Source organism: Pholis gunnellus (assembly GCF_910591455.1).
Source record: "Pholis gunnellus genome assembly, chromosome: 13".
In the NCBI taxonomy this organism is placed as follows: domain Eukaryota; kingdom Metazoa; phylum Chordata; class Actinopteri; order Perciformes; family Pholidae; genus Pholis; species Pholis gunnellus.
The window spans coordinates 6,834,530-6,849,124 of NC_136540.1; the positions used below are offsets into that span (position 1 = coordinate 6,834,530).

A 14,595-nucleotide genomic window follows, 5' to 3' on the forward strand; every position below is an offset into this window, starting at 1 on the left:
TGCACAAAGTGCGTTTTAGTTCCTAATCGCTCTTGTTAAAAAGGCAGACATGAATTATAGACTTTTTTGTGCACATTTTGATTTTAATTCTGTCATAAACAACATACACATGATACAAAACAGAAAAATGTCATCAGAAACTCAGTATATTATCACAAACATAAGAAAAGCATGATGTGGATTTGACTTTCTCTCTACTTTGTCTTTCTTTTGCTGAGAAGTTAAGATGGTTAATGGTTTAAAATGAAATTGACCTAAAAAGTGCATTTACTTTTTGACAGGTGACAAAAACCTTGTAACCTTATAAAAGTGTGGCAGTAGCATATTCTCCCTTTATTATTTTCAATAATAGATTATATATAATCATTTATAATTGGCCTACCACATATTTGCCATAGTTTTAAATCATTATTGTAGTTCCACTGGTTTAATGCCAGTAATTGCTGCCCTACTACCACATCATCATTTTGAGATATTAATCTCTAAGGTTTCTGCCTCCACCATCTTTCTACCACCTGCTCCCCTTCTTCCAGTCTGAAGCAGCAGGTTTCCTTTTTAACACATATTTAGCACATTTAGTAACTGAAGATCAGAAACTCAGAAAATAATGTTTGGCCAGTTACACAGAACAGTTTATTTAATGTATTGTGTGTCTAATGTGTATTGGAGACACTTTTTTAGCTGCTTTTGAAAAATTGTATTACTGGTAATAAACTAAAAATGATGTGAAATTAAGTTATAAATGTTCTTTGTATGAATCTGTCTTCTTACCACTTAACTAAACACTTTTTTTTTAAATTTAAAAACTGCTTTTACAACTGTTGAAACAACTTTTATTGGGAATATTGTAGTCTGTAGTTGCCCGATATTACATTTATTTTAATTGCCTCTGTGTTACTTTACATTACAGCCATACAGCAGAAGGCCTATAGCTGCAAGAGTGTCATCTTGATCTATAACCAAATAAGTAAATGTGGTGGAAAATAATCTTTTTAACCTCCCGGTGAGAAATCATCGAGATGAGAAAACCCTTAAAATATAAAAACATATTTATTTAACAGACACTAATAACAATTCAGCTGAATGGATAGAGCTCTTTCCCTACAGATGGTTCCACAACAGTACACAGCTTTTCCGCTGACAAAAACGACAACACACGGAAGTCAAGAGCAGCAAACACATCGATACTGAGATGTAGAAGCAGACGGACGCAGAGAACATCCTGTTTCTGTGTGTCACGATGCCTACTCGACTGCTTCTGCTTTTCTGTCTGACAGGACTTGTGTTTGCCAGAGAACCACCTGGTAAGAACATTTCTTAAAATGAAAAAATTGTAACTATAGGTGAATTGTGATATTAATAATGACTGTTTTTAGCCTATTTGGATGGATCTGAGCAGTTATTGAATTTGCTTAAGGGCTTCTGGCATAATCAAATTGTTTAACATCTAACAAACATAATGTGAAGCTGCTTTTCTTGTTTAAAATGTATATCTAGTATTTATTAATAATCAATGATAATAAAAAATATATATATTTTTTATAGCATTACTAAAAATAAAATGTAAACAAGAACGGTGGGAACAGCACAATATGAATAGGGATTATGATTTGGCATCAATTTAGTAAATAATCAACTTCTATTGTTGAATTAAAATGTCAGTTTATGGTAAAGCCTTACTTCCTTGGTGAAGCACATTTTGTGTAAATTCCCTTTGACGTCATTGTGCTGCCATTTTCTCATTGTGATTGGACTGCCATTAGTCTATTACTGTTTGCGTAAGTTATAAGTGTGTATCCCTATGATTTTGGGTTTCTGTTCATCATTAACTATTCTGTCTCAACCTTCTTGTGTCTCTGACAGATGTAGACTGTTTGGTGGTGCATCTGAAATATATTCACTGTTCCTGGAATAAGCAGGGGACTCCAGAAGTCAATTACACCTTCTACAGCCGGTTCGTAATTACTCACATCAACCCTAAAAAAACCCAAACATTTTGTTACGTCATCTGAATTGATCAAACTGCAAAGAGTGAAATGTTGGACTTACGTGAAAGATAAAAGTAAAAGTAATTCTTCAAAATAGAGTGTTTTTTTCACGTGATATGAACTTCTGAAAGGATGTTATACCACTTGTTCCTTTTGTGCATTTATCTGGGGTGCGATCACTTTCCATACACGATCATGGTCTATATTCTGAAGTGTGGAACTCAATTCTCCTAATATCAGTTCTCTGATAACTGCCAACAACTGCTACAGTTTAGTATTTGTATTTGTTTCCATTTCAGCCAGTTTCCTATTATTTATCCCTGTTAATAAATTATGTATCCATTACATTGATGTTAATATTGGTGACATTAGAGATGTCAAACAAATTATTATTATATATATATTTTTTTTAATCAAAATCACACATATAGCACAATTTTGAAAGTTTGATAAATACAATTTGTGGTATCCAAAAGTAGAAAATGACTTCAAGAAACACAACCACTACACTTTGCTTTGTATGTCAATTTCTAAATTGTGATTTCTCCACAGGTTTTACAATGACCCTAGCAAAGAATGCACCGACTATCTACGAGAGAACAATACAAACACTGGATGTAAACAGCCCTACCAGCGACAACAGAGGTTCAGCTCATTTCACACCAAACTGGTACATGGCAAACAGATTTCTGAGAAGGAGCTTAACCTTAAAACAAAAGGTATGCTTATTCACTCGGGTGCAACACAACATTGTGAGGTATTCAAAATAGTAAATCAATCAATGAAGAAGAGAAAGTTATATTTGATGGGAGGGATGCAGCACTACTGTAACATACATGTATAATCTTCTTTTAGAAAAGGAAAACAATGCTGTTATTTAGAAACAATTAAAAATAAGAAGGAAATTAAGGCAATTAAAAGGGTGAAAATATATTGGCTGCCCTATAGCACCTTGTCATCACATTATGTATTCTGTATCTTTCAATGGTCTGTGTCGTCTCCAGTCAAGTTAAATCCACCAACTAACGTGACTGTCCAGAGAGAATCCGACTCCAACTTGTGGCTCAAATGGACCCAGATTGATTTTAAGTGTGTGGAGAGTGCGGTTCGCTACAGGGTCAACGACAGGAAGTGGGAGGTAGGCAATTTGAAGGATCAAAAAGTCTCTCATCCTTCTTTTTCATTCTTTGTGTCGTGATATAGTCTGTAGTTTGCACCCATCTCCTTTCTCCACTCCATCTTACTGTCCACAGCATAATCAAGTCCCTACTGAGGTGCAGCATTACTGCGTCAACTTGCCCTCCAGCAGTTCCCTATATGAGCTGCAAGTGAGGAGCAAAGTGGGGTACGGCTGTGGAGATTCTGATTTCTGGAGTGACTGGAGTCAGCCTGTATTCTGGGGATCCAACAACAGCACAGGTAAAAATGCAAAAAGTGTCTGCTGTGGAAAAGGTCAATATAAAGTAGCTCACAGTAGTTTGTAGCTGAAGGAATGACGTAATCAAAAAAGCCATCAGGATAGTTAAGTGCAGCTTGTTTAGTGGACTGCCGTCTACAGCGTTACTACGAGACCAATTCCAACAATTGTTGTGCCCATTAGTCACTTAGACACAAAAATAAGGTCTAGGGTGAAAAATAACAAAGTTACCCTTTAATTCCAACATGAGGAATTGACATTTTGAAAATGATGCGTAAGTGATTGTAGAGGTATGCTCTCTTATTTGTTTGTCCAAGGTTGGTAAACGAGTTTTCAAGGCCAGAATAGTAATTGGGGAGCCAGTAATCGTTATGCACGGCCATAAAAATCATCTGATTTTCAGTACATGACGGCCAATGTGACAGTAAAAACCTGACTTATTTCTCCTTAAATCAGTACAGGGTCATTTGACGAAGCAAAGATGATAAAACATGGGTTTTAGATGCTGCTCTGCATGAGCACACAATATCAAACCGCTGTGTGAGCATACGCTGGTGCACAACACAGCAAAGGTACAAGATTATGAAACAAGAACAATCCACATCTCTCTGCCCTTCACAGACGCCAATCCAATGAACAAGTCGATGTCTGTGTGGACCACAGTGCTGTACGTGGTGGGCGCTTTCATCCTCATCCTACTGGTCATGATGTTGCTGCACCATGAAAGGTGGGTCACTTGTAATGTATAAATGATGGTAGTTATAGGATTATAGTGTACTACAGAGTACCAGCAGTGTGCATACTTATTTCCTCAGTTTTTCATCTTTTTTTGTTAGTATCTACAATGTTTACCGAATCAACCGGTTATCAATTGTTATTGTGCCGTAAAAAGGTTACTTGTTTAAAATAGCAGTACATATAAAGTGATAACGGGAATCAGATTCACATTTGGTAATGCACTTTCAATCATTTGACACGTAGGAGCATTTGTATTCAGTGTCTTCACAGTCCAGAGTATTCCTTTAATCTCGCTCAACAGTGGCGAAGAGCCGGGGGAAACAAAAGTAATGTAATGATCTCTGAACATGTGAGAGTGAAAATGTGCCTCCCTCCCGTACAGAATCAGAATCATCTTCATCCCTGTGGTCCCCAAGCCATCCTCGGACCTTCACAACATCGAGGTTAGTAGCATCCAGAGCTCTGTGCTGCCATCACACCAAAGATCTGTTTTCAAACCTAATCTTTTTTTTTTATTCAGAAGTTAATATAACTATAGACCAAAACACTGCGGTCATTGAAAGACATGTGCAAGACAGACATGTACCTTAATGTGAGGCGACAGCAAAACAAGTCATAGATGTTTCTCTTTTTTTGAAGGATTGGTTTCAATTCCCCAAAGGCCTGAAAGAGAGTTTTAACTACAACGAGCATCCCTGTCTTGTCCGTGAGTACTGCCATGTCTCCCAGTCCGACAGCGAGGCCGGCTCTGTCTTCATCCCTGGGAACGAATCGGACCTGTCCACCTCCTGCTCCTCTTCCACCTCCACAGTCTCAACTGAGGAGGAGATGGTTTCTGTTTAGGAGGCATCTCAGGCAAAAAGAAATTACAATGCAGATCTCCTGCATGACTGCAAAGATCAGAACGGTTTTGTTCCCCTTATGAGAAGAAACCAGATATTTGTTTGAGGAACTTAAGCAAGTGATTAAATTAAAGCTATTAATGTTTCTGAATACCAACAACCTAATGCAGCAGTTGTAGGTTAAACAAATCCTTAAAATGCCTAATCCTATTAGTTTATTTTACCACAAATAAAAAAACTCTGAACCATTTCATTTATATATCACTTTTCATTAGTGACACGTAGTTCAAAAGTTCCTCTTGAAAACATGCTTCAGGGTATAAATATATCAAGTACTTGTCAACCACTTTGAGGCGGCAACATTTACAGCAGAGCTTTCTCTTTCTTCATTAGTGGTCTGTATATTTCACCTCAGAGGGGAACAAACTGAAGTTCCCCTCACACAGAAGAAAAAAGGGCATTTTGAACTTCCACTTCCTCTAATCCCTTATGATCCCTGATTTAAGCATAACTGTCAGTTAACATCAGTAAAAGTCGATAAAAAGTCACAGTTATTCCTAAAACATAAGCTTTATTATTAGAGATAAATATTTCACTTCGTAATTTAGTCATTTTTGTACCATGTTTCTTAAAAACTGTTATCAATCCAAAAGCCCAGCTACACTGACGATAACATGAATGTAACTTCAGCGGAGGAGGAGGGAAAGCCACACTAAAAATCATTAAATGAGCGTCTGTATCAGCAAAGCAGGACTTCATTCCTGGCGACACTTACAGGATGATAAAATAGTAAAATCACTGACTTCAATCCACATTTTGCTTCAGTCTGGTATTTTTTCTTTATCTGCCATTTTTAAGTTTTTATATTTTGCCTAAATTGAGCTTAGCAATATGAGTTTGACGTGCATTGATATGTGTATATTTTATCATATATCCAACCTTTAATGAGATGTTATGTAATGAAACAAATCCATATGCCTAAATCACAAAATAGATTAGTTTATACAGGGTACTTCACTAGGAATGTGATACCAGCGTTATAGACTCTGGAACTGACCAAGTTTTAAATATTGTTACTCTCATGTGACCTTGACTCTCTTCTGTTTGACTATTACAGCAAAATATCTCAATAGCATATTGACAGTTAATTTCAACTTATAACTCAAATAGCTTGCTCAATATGTATTGTGTGTTTAGTAACATTTATAAAAGTAATAGTAAACTGGGTGTTGGTTTCAGAGGTGTTTTACATTAATAACATCTATCCCAATATTCACAATTTATTTACGTACTGACACAAAAACACAAGATGTAAAAGGCCAAGAAGGCAGCATTCATTGTTCACTCATTCGGCCACTTTCTAATAAGGTATCCTTTATAAAGGGTTTATAAGCTGTAGCTTATGAACTATTGGCTTTATTAATGGTTATAAATCATCTCTTACTAATGCTTTCTGTAAATTGGGGTTGTCATGTTTGGAATCTTAGAATTCCTAAAATACAACAGAAAATCTGTTTACAATTTAAATACTGGATGTTATATCGTAAATACCCCTTTTTAATGACTGATTAACATTTATAAATGCAGACTTGATGGGTTGTTAGAAAGTGAGAACCCTTTAGCATCTATTAATGGATACATATATTTATAACCACATTATTACCAAATTGAAGGATAAATGCCAGCCAAAGTGAGTCTTCACAAAATGTGTTGTTATTAAGGCCTTGAAATTGGTCTATACAACATAAGTAAATCATTCATTATGCAATAGTAAAGTCACTACAGTAGTTAAACCCTGTAATAAACGATGGCTCAATAGAAAGTGGCACCACGACATTACAATAACAAGATGGTATGGTCGCATAGTGGGCTTGGATAACAATAGTTTCAATCTAGCATCATCTTTTTTATATTCCTATACATGTGTATGTTACATATCTTTGAATGTACTTTTTGAGTGTGATTGGACATTTTTTTGTAACCTAACGTTTGTATTTTAGAGTTTGTGTCCTACATCCAGTAGGCTCATGACCTGTCTTTGTTTAATAAATAAAACGTTACTATTGTCTATTTACGTGTAAATGTATGTTGCACTGCTGCAATGACTGATGTTAGAGCCACCTAGTCGGCCCTGTACAGTTACCTCGCTGTCCATTAGAGGGAGTGAGGAGAGTGTCCCAGAGTAAGGAACCGAGTCTACGCATTTTTCAGATTCATGACGGTTAGGGCGCAGGGCAGCTGGCCCCCGCAAGAAGAGAGCGATACAAGTCAGCTAACGCTACTTCCCTAGCTGAACCCATCAGCTATCGCAATCAATTGATGTCTTCAGATGAGATTTAAGACATCACCGTGCATTTAGTTGGTTTGATTCGCCGTTGGTCGTCCAAAAATTACAACCCGACAAAATGACAGATCCTGCGGTGGCCGACACTCGCCGGTTGAATTCAAAGCCCCAGGACCTGACGGATGCGTACGGCCCCCCCAGCAACTACCTGGAAATAGACGTTAGTGATCCACAAACCGTCGGAGTTGGACGGAACCGTTACACAAATTACGAAGTTCGCATGCGGGTAGGTGGTCCAAAATCACGAGCCATAAACACATTGTTGAGGCGTTAGCCTTTATTTGCTAAGCTAACTGGTAATTACAGTGCTGTTGTGAGCTAGTTAGCATGTTTAGCCGCTGTGCTCTGGAGTCAACACAGCGACTGGGCTGTGACGTTGACGGTGGGCTCCTGGAGTAGGTCAAGATGGCGCTCCAGTAAAAAAATCAAGGACCGGGGATTGTCAGTGGCCTGCGAGAGCCGTTTGAGGTGTAACTTAAGTTAGCAAGGCTGGGTTGTAGAAGTTTCGTGAACACACCCAGGACTATTATAATACCGTCTGCCTGCCTAACGTGAGACGCATAGGCGGTATATAAGAAGGTTAGGTGTCTTACGCCAAGTATGTTTGTCGACGACAACATTAACAAGCATACTTTAAACAGACGTTACTACTGTCTGAAAGTATGATAAGGGTAACGTTAACCGTTGACGTTAACCGTTGACACGTAAGAAAACGTTACTAATGCTGGAAAATGTCGGCAGTGTAATGGAAACGGGAGAAATGACATGCGGTGAAGTTTGTTTCTCAAAACACGTTGAATTTATTGGGCGTTATTATTATTATTATTATGCGAATACTAACAGTAGTTATTAGTTATAGTAAGAGGAGTAATGATAGTAAATTGAACTCCTTCCCAAAGTAAACAGGCAGTTGAGATTGGCAGTTGAGATTTGTACAAAATCGCTGACACTGCTAAATTGAAAAGAAAACCTTTTCAAGAAGCAGATGCTTAACGTGCCATCATTGTGACTTACTTGTCTTTACTACAATTTCAAATGTTGCTGACTCTTAGTAGAATTTGTCTCTTGTAATTCTTCATTTGAATGTTTTTTTAATTCATATACAGTATGTAAGCAGGTTTATTGCCCCATGTGACAGAGGTGGGGTTAACTAGTTCAACGTAATCTTTTATTAACTCGCATATCCAAATACAACAGACAAACTTAAACAAACTTAAACAAAACAGACCAGTCTGTTCAAATACAACAGACAAAGCATTGTTTAATCAAACTCCACTCAGACAACGGACTGTCTACAGCAGTGAATCATGTGAGTCATGCAACATATTTACTTATTCTATTACCACGGAAGTATTGAGACATACTGTAAATGGATGAATTGCACACACAATCTGCCTTTTCAATCGAACTGTAAACCTTTCCGCGTTTTAGTGAAACAGGTTTGCTTGGCGGGCATCTTTAATTATATTTCAAATAAACACATGAAACAAGGTTAAAATTCACCTTAACTTTTTGTGCACAAGCCATTCATTTGAAATTCCCACTGAGTACTGTAATGGTAAAAATATGTGGGTCAATGACATGACGTGCATATTTTTGTGTCCGAGTCCACTATTTCCTTTTAAAATAATTGTATCAATTCATGACATATATCATTTCATTCTATAAAACCTACCCAGTTTTGATACATTTTCAGTACAATCAAATAATATATATTATTTTATGTTTTGGCACCTCAAACCCTGAAAATGTCAGGCGGTGCACCTGTCCTAGCAGATGAACGGACTAAGAAAACTATTAAAAAAGGTATTTAAATGATAATAAATTCAAAATAAAATAGTATGGCATGCTTTTATTGTTGAAACGATTCAAATAAACCAAATTTACCAATAGTTTTAAGCTGTTGCAATAATTTAAAAACTTTTGTCCAGCAATTTCAATGCTCTCAAATGTCAGGGTGGCACAACTGTAAATATGGGACTTTTACTATGGAATTAAAGTGCAAAACAGTAAACAGGATATTGCATCATCAAGAGGACCTCAACTGACCTTTATAGCAGAGTGAAAATGTTTTTATATCTCTTTTGAATATTGATAAAAACAGCTACTTTCAACTTATAGGTAGAGTGGTTCACTTCCCATGGGTGGTACAACCAATGTAAAACTAGAAAAATGTTATTTTATCATAAATGTCTTTATTCTATTTAAAATGTATATGTATGAAGTTGTTAGCAAGAACACAAGCTAATACTAGTGTCCTAGTAGATGCCTGTTTAATTTGAAATAACTGCAAAGAATGTCACTTTATGATATTATATTTAAAGCTCTAACATTATATAAAAACATGTCAAAGGTTTAACAGTGTTAAGTTAACGACATTATACACTTACAAACTATTTTCATGATATGAATGAATATTTTTTAACTATTAAGGATGCCACTGTCAAGTAAAGCAAAATCAGCACGACACAGGGAGCAGACAACAAGTCGTGTGTGGAGTGTGTGCAAAACGCTGCTACAATGAGGTAGAAGCTCGGGCGGAAGCGACTGTGATTTTGCTTATACAAGTTATGTGCTAAACATGATTACTATGAAATATTTACTACTTTTACTTAAAAAGAGACGGTTGACTAAAAAATGTTGTTGTATTTAAAATAAAAATGCAAATTTTCTGCATATTTCCTGTGATTACTAATATTGTCAGGTGGTACAACTGATAAATGTCATGGTGGTGCAACCAGGTACAATATTAATTTAAAGCAATAAATAATAGGTTAAAGTGAAAAATTGTTTTGCTTAATATGATGTGAAGAACTATTGTATTGAATGTATTCATTTGTATATTTGTATTATTATGTTTAAATGTAAAATCAAATGTTAAATATACTAAATACCTGACCAAGAGAACGCAATTATGATAAATTATTGTGTATATATATAAAATACAACCACAACATATGATGTGTTAGACACAGTAGACACTCTAAGGGACACTTGTCAACAATTTCAGTTTGAATAAATATTAGGAAAATATATATATTGTTTATAAATATGTGGTTGCGCCACCTGACATCTTTTAGCCTGTGAAGTAAAAAAATACTTTAAAAAACTATTTAAAACACTGAAAAGTTGGTTCACAACTTAGACTTGTTTCACCACATTGGGGGTGACCGTGACTAAGTGGAGAGCAGGGCCGTACTTCAACCAGAGGATCGGCGGCCCCGGCTCTGGCTCCGCTAGTCACATGTCAATGTGTCCTTGAGCAAGACCCTTAACCCCAAATTGCTCCCATAGCTGTGCCTACGGTGTATAGATAGATATTGAACTGTAATTTAATAATGACCTTTTTAGAAGCCTTATTTGTCAATGACCCATGTATTAGCATCATGGAAAGTTTTTAAAGAACATAGTGTGACATCTTAGTATAATAGAGAAGTAAAAACAGGACCTGCAAGACACAGATGTCAGCAGATGAAGACCTGTTTTCCCTATGAAGACAAGTTCATGATACTCTGTTTCTCAGAAGGGTAGTTTGAAACAGGAACAGTTTCTCGGGAAAACAATAACATGGAAACCACAACCGACTTTGGGGTAAAAGTAACAGTTTGCGCTCTGAATTTGACATTTCTCCCTATTTGCTCACATTTGGTTAACTAAATGTTTTATCAATAGCCCATAAAGTACTCTATAATGATAATAAACGTATGTTGCAGCACCAGATATAACTGTGGTATACATAGAGGATGAACTGCTTTGTCACGTCAAACTAGCGAACTAGTCTCGTTTGCTTTCAAGCCATTGATTAAGTCAAATGATGGTGTTAATGCCTCCCAGCACTCATGATAGTTGCAGACATTGTCCAAATAATTTAAGTTAATAAATCAAAGGTTGTTGTTTTTTTCTAATTCTACTTCTCTGTGCAGACAAACCTTCCCATTTTCAAACTGAAGGAATCCTGTGTGAGAAGAAGATACAGTGACTTTGAGTGGTTAAAGATTGAGCTGGAAAGAGACAGTAAGGTGAGTGAGCAATTATGTGTTGCAGTCTAATCATTTAAGCAGGCTGGCTGTTGCAAACTGATGGTTACAATGATGTAATAACTGACAATGTTGATGTTGCAGGTGGGAAAATAGACTCCCTATATAGATTAAAGTAAAGAGTAGGATTAGGATGTAGTTTATATTTGTTTGCATGCCTCGGCATTGCCATCCCAAATAAGTTTATCACTTAGCTGGAAATATATCGACGTAACTGTCTGCAATTGTGACTTTACATTACAGCGAGTGTGGACTTTGAATTTCGTATTTTTTCGGTGCACATTTGTCATCGTTCCTATTATTTGTGCTGATCCCCGACACCTTCAGATTGTAGTACCATCTCTGCCGGGCAAAGCCCTGAAGAGACAGTTGCCATTCCGCGGCGATGGGGGCCTTTTCGACGAGTCCTTCGTTGAGGAGCGGCGATCGGGCCTGGAGCAGTTCATCAACAGGTCAGTGAGTTCAACTGAAAGCCACATGTCATTATTAGTAGAGTCAGTCATTGCCCAACACAAGATTTAACCTAATCCGTGTTCGGGCGTCAACAAACTAATCCACCATTGTATCTCACCAGTCTCCATGAAAAGCACTTAAAACAAGTACATTTTGTGTGTATATTTCTGTAGAATTGCCGGTCATCCCTTGGCCCAGAACGAGCGCTGTCTTCACATGTTTCTGCAAGATGAAGGCATTGACCGTCACTACATTCCTGGAAAAGTATGACACTAGGGTTACTAAGGGGGAGGTGGGGGTTAAAGATCTTATAATCTCTCCTTTCTGTCTTTCTGCTTTATCTGTCTCTCTCTCTCTCTCTCTCTCTCTCTCTCTCTCTCTCTCTCTCTCTCTCTCTCTCTCTCTCTCTCTCTCTCTCTCTCTCTCTCTCTCTCTCTCTCTCTCTCTCTCTCTCTCTCACCCTGCGTATTGCATTGTATAAGTCATATTAACTTTATCTTGGAGTTGGAGTATGTTCTTCTATACATCAGGTTGATAGTGATTCAAACAGTCTCTGCTGTGCATTTGTTTTATAAGCGCACCATAAGGAAAGCCCCCCCCCCCCCCCCCCCCCCCCCTAGTATTAGGGATTGTATTGTGAAGACTTGGCGCTTCATCACAATTTTCAAGCTTAAAAAGTGATGTTGGATACATTCAGTCTTTCCCTGATGAGCGTCATATGTTCACGATTGTATACTAATGTACAACATACATGCAGCCTGTAAATGAAAGTTTCTGATCCTGTTTTGTTCTTTGTTTTGTTTTGTTTTAGGTATGAATGAAGTAAGTTTGCTTTATTTGATCCGGTCTCAAGAGCTTTCTGGAGGTTAAAGGTGGCTGCATGGGCACCGTAAAGACCAAAGGCGATAGTTCACAGATACTTAAGTAGAATTCTAATACCATATATCAACGATCACAGAGGTCTGGCTGCAAACTGTCACTCTGTGCTGCAAAGGGGAGAATGTTCTGCAAGCCAGTTTTGCATCACTCATTATCAAGCATGCAAGAAAATGAACGTAAAATCTCATTTGCAGTTGAACGTTTTTAATTGGTAATGAGTGTACTAATGAGTTATTCAGCTGTTTCTTCAAAACTGGCTTTCAGAAGTTTCCTGCTCCACCAGTATCGGGCCACTACTAGTGTTTTGAGTTATGTGAACTATTGTTTATAAGTACTGTACATCACCATTGACTAGAGCTCTTTGGGAAACATTTCTCAAACTAATCCTGATACGATGTCATCGTCAACCGCACTAATCATTGACTGCATGGCAAAAGTTGCACGCTTTCTTTGCAATATATTTGTCTCAGTGTCACCCGCAATTTATTATTTTTTTATGTGCTTGTGATCGCCATCTTATTGTTGAGTCTGTTTACTCAGATCTTTAATTCTCTTAATTCAGTTTCTACAGACACGGACAAGTGTGATATTATTTTTCTGTGAATAGTATTATAATGTCGTGCCATTACATTAAGTCGGTGCATCAGTAGATTCTGAGATTCACAGCAATGACCAAGTCCATAGAAGCTTGAACATGTCTCTATTATTATTTCTCATGTCTGTCTCTTTCTCTCTCTTATTGCAAAGACAATACAGACTGCTGCACCTGCCCCATGTACATTTATTTCGACATCACGTCATTATATAGCTGGTGGAAATGTCAGAACTGATAAGTATCAACGGTGTTGGAAAAGCTATTGCTCCTGGACAAAACTAAGAGATCCAATGTATAAATTGTTTGATGTTGTGTCTTTATTCAGTCATTCCACATACAGTATGTACATTCTTTTTGATTCAGTAATCAGTGAAAAACAAAACATGTTTCCATTTTTTTTTTTTTTTACAGTTGATTATTATGTTTTCTGAATGTCTTTTAAATTGCTTTGATTAAGTTTAAAATGAGGGTAATTTCCTGCTTTGATAAATGTCTTCTTTTGCTAGCGGAGGTGTGATTTTGATGATAACTTCCCAAAGTCGAGCAACATGTAGCATCATGAGAAAGACAGTGACCATCGTTCCAGTCGATATTTAGAGTTTTATGTTCTGAACAGGCTCTTATAGACAGGATTGTTTCATGATTAATTGTTTTAACTCAGCTGTTACGTCATCATGCCTACACTCTGGCTGTGTGTTGTCAAATCAGCTATTGGGAATGTTAAGTTGGGTAAATAACCATATCTAAGCACTGTGACAAGAGGTTCATTATATGAACAATATTTCATTGTTTAAAGGCGTAATCAGCATCTGGTTTAATGATCTGAAATAAGGCTTTATTCTGCATTTACTTCATTTAGGCTTTATTCTGCTTTTTTTTTTTTTTATTGTGAGGTGTATTAATACATGTTATCATTGCAGTTCCACCATTGGTGACGAGGAACTTCCTTGTTAATTCTGTCCTCCAATTAAATTCCCTGCTGCCTGCTGTTTCATGTCTACATGTGTCCTTTGAGTTTGAAAGAGGAGAAATAGAATCAGTAAAACTCACCTTCCAGTTTGTGATTAGTGTGTCGAACTGAGAAGCAGTGAGACGGATCAGAGAGCATCATGGGAGCTGGATGAATGGCCGCAGATTGGCAGATGACCTCATTTAACAATGAAATGGAAAAAGAACATGATGAGGTTGAGAACGCTTGAGCACAAATATTGGAGCAAGATTTTTCTTGCATAAATGTTACAACCTGTACATAAAGATTCATTGTTTGAAACTGTCAAACCGTAGTGTTTACTTTTGGAGTGG

At 37.0% G+C, this 14,595-nt stretch overlaps 2 protein-coding genes across 3 annotated transcripts; both read left to right on the forward strand.

The window, feature by feature from the left end:
• The first annotated feature begins 1,203 nt into the window (after nucleotides 1-1,203).
• Nucleotides 1,204-7,053, forward strand: LOC306704776 (cytokine receptor common subunit gamma-like). Its single transcript, XM_079171294.1, has 8 exons — nucleotides 1,204-1,304; nucleotides 1,864-1,954; nucleotides 2,541-2,707; nucleotides 2,993-3,126; nucleotides 3,242-3,407; nucleotides 4,027-4,132; nucleotides 4,526-4,586; nucleotides 4,783-7,053. The coding sequence occupies exons 1-8, from the start codon at nucleotides 1,241-1,243 to the stop codon at nucleotides 4,984-4,986; spliced, it is 993 nt and encodes a 330-aa protein (XP_079027420.1). The 5' UTR covers nucleotides 1,204-1,240; the 3' UTR covers nucleotides 4,987-7,053.
• A 150-nt stretch (nucleotides 7,054-7,203) lies between these two features.
• LOC306705341 (sorting nexin-12) lies at nucleotides 7,204-14,282 on the forward strand. Of its 2 annotated transcripts, none has more exons than XM_079172071.1 (5): nucleotides 7,204-7,555; nucleotides 11,253-11,348; nucleotides 11,694-11,818; nucleotides 11,993-12,083; nucleotides 13,446-14,282. In XM_079172071.1, the coding sequence occupies exons 1-5, from the start codon at nucleotides 7,391-7,393 to the stop codon at nucleotides 13,722-13,724; spliced, it is 756 nt and encodes a 251-aa protein (XP_079028197.1). In that variant the 5' UTR covers nucleotides 7,204-7,390; the 3' UTR covers nucleotides 13,725-14,282. The 2 variants fall into 2 exon arrangements, with proteins under 2 accessions (XP_079028197.1, XP_079028198.1); XM_079172072.1 differs by having other exon boundaries at nucleotides 12,631-13,611.
• Nucleotides 14,283-14,595: the final 313 nt, after the last annotated feature.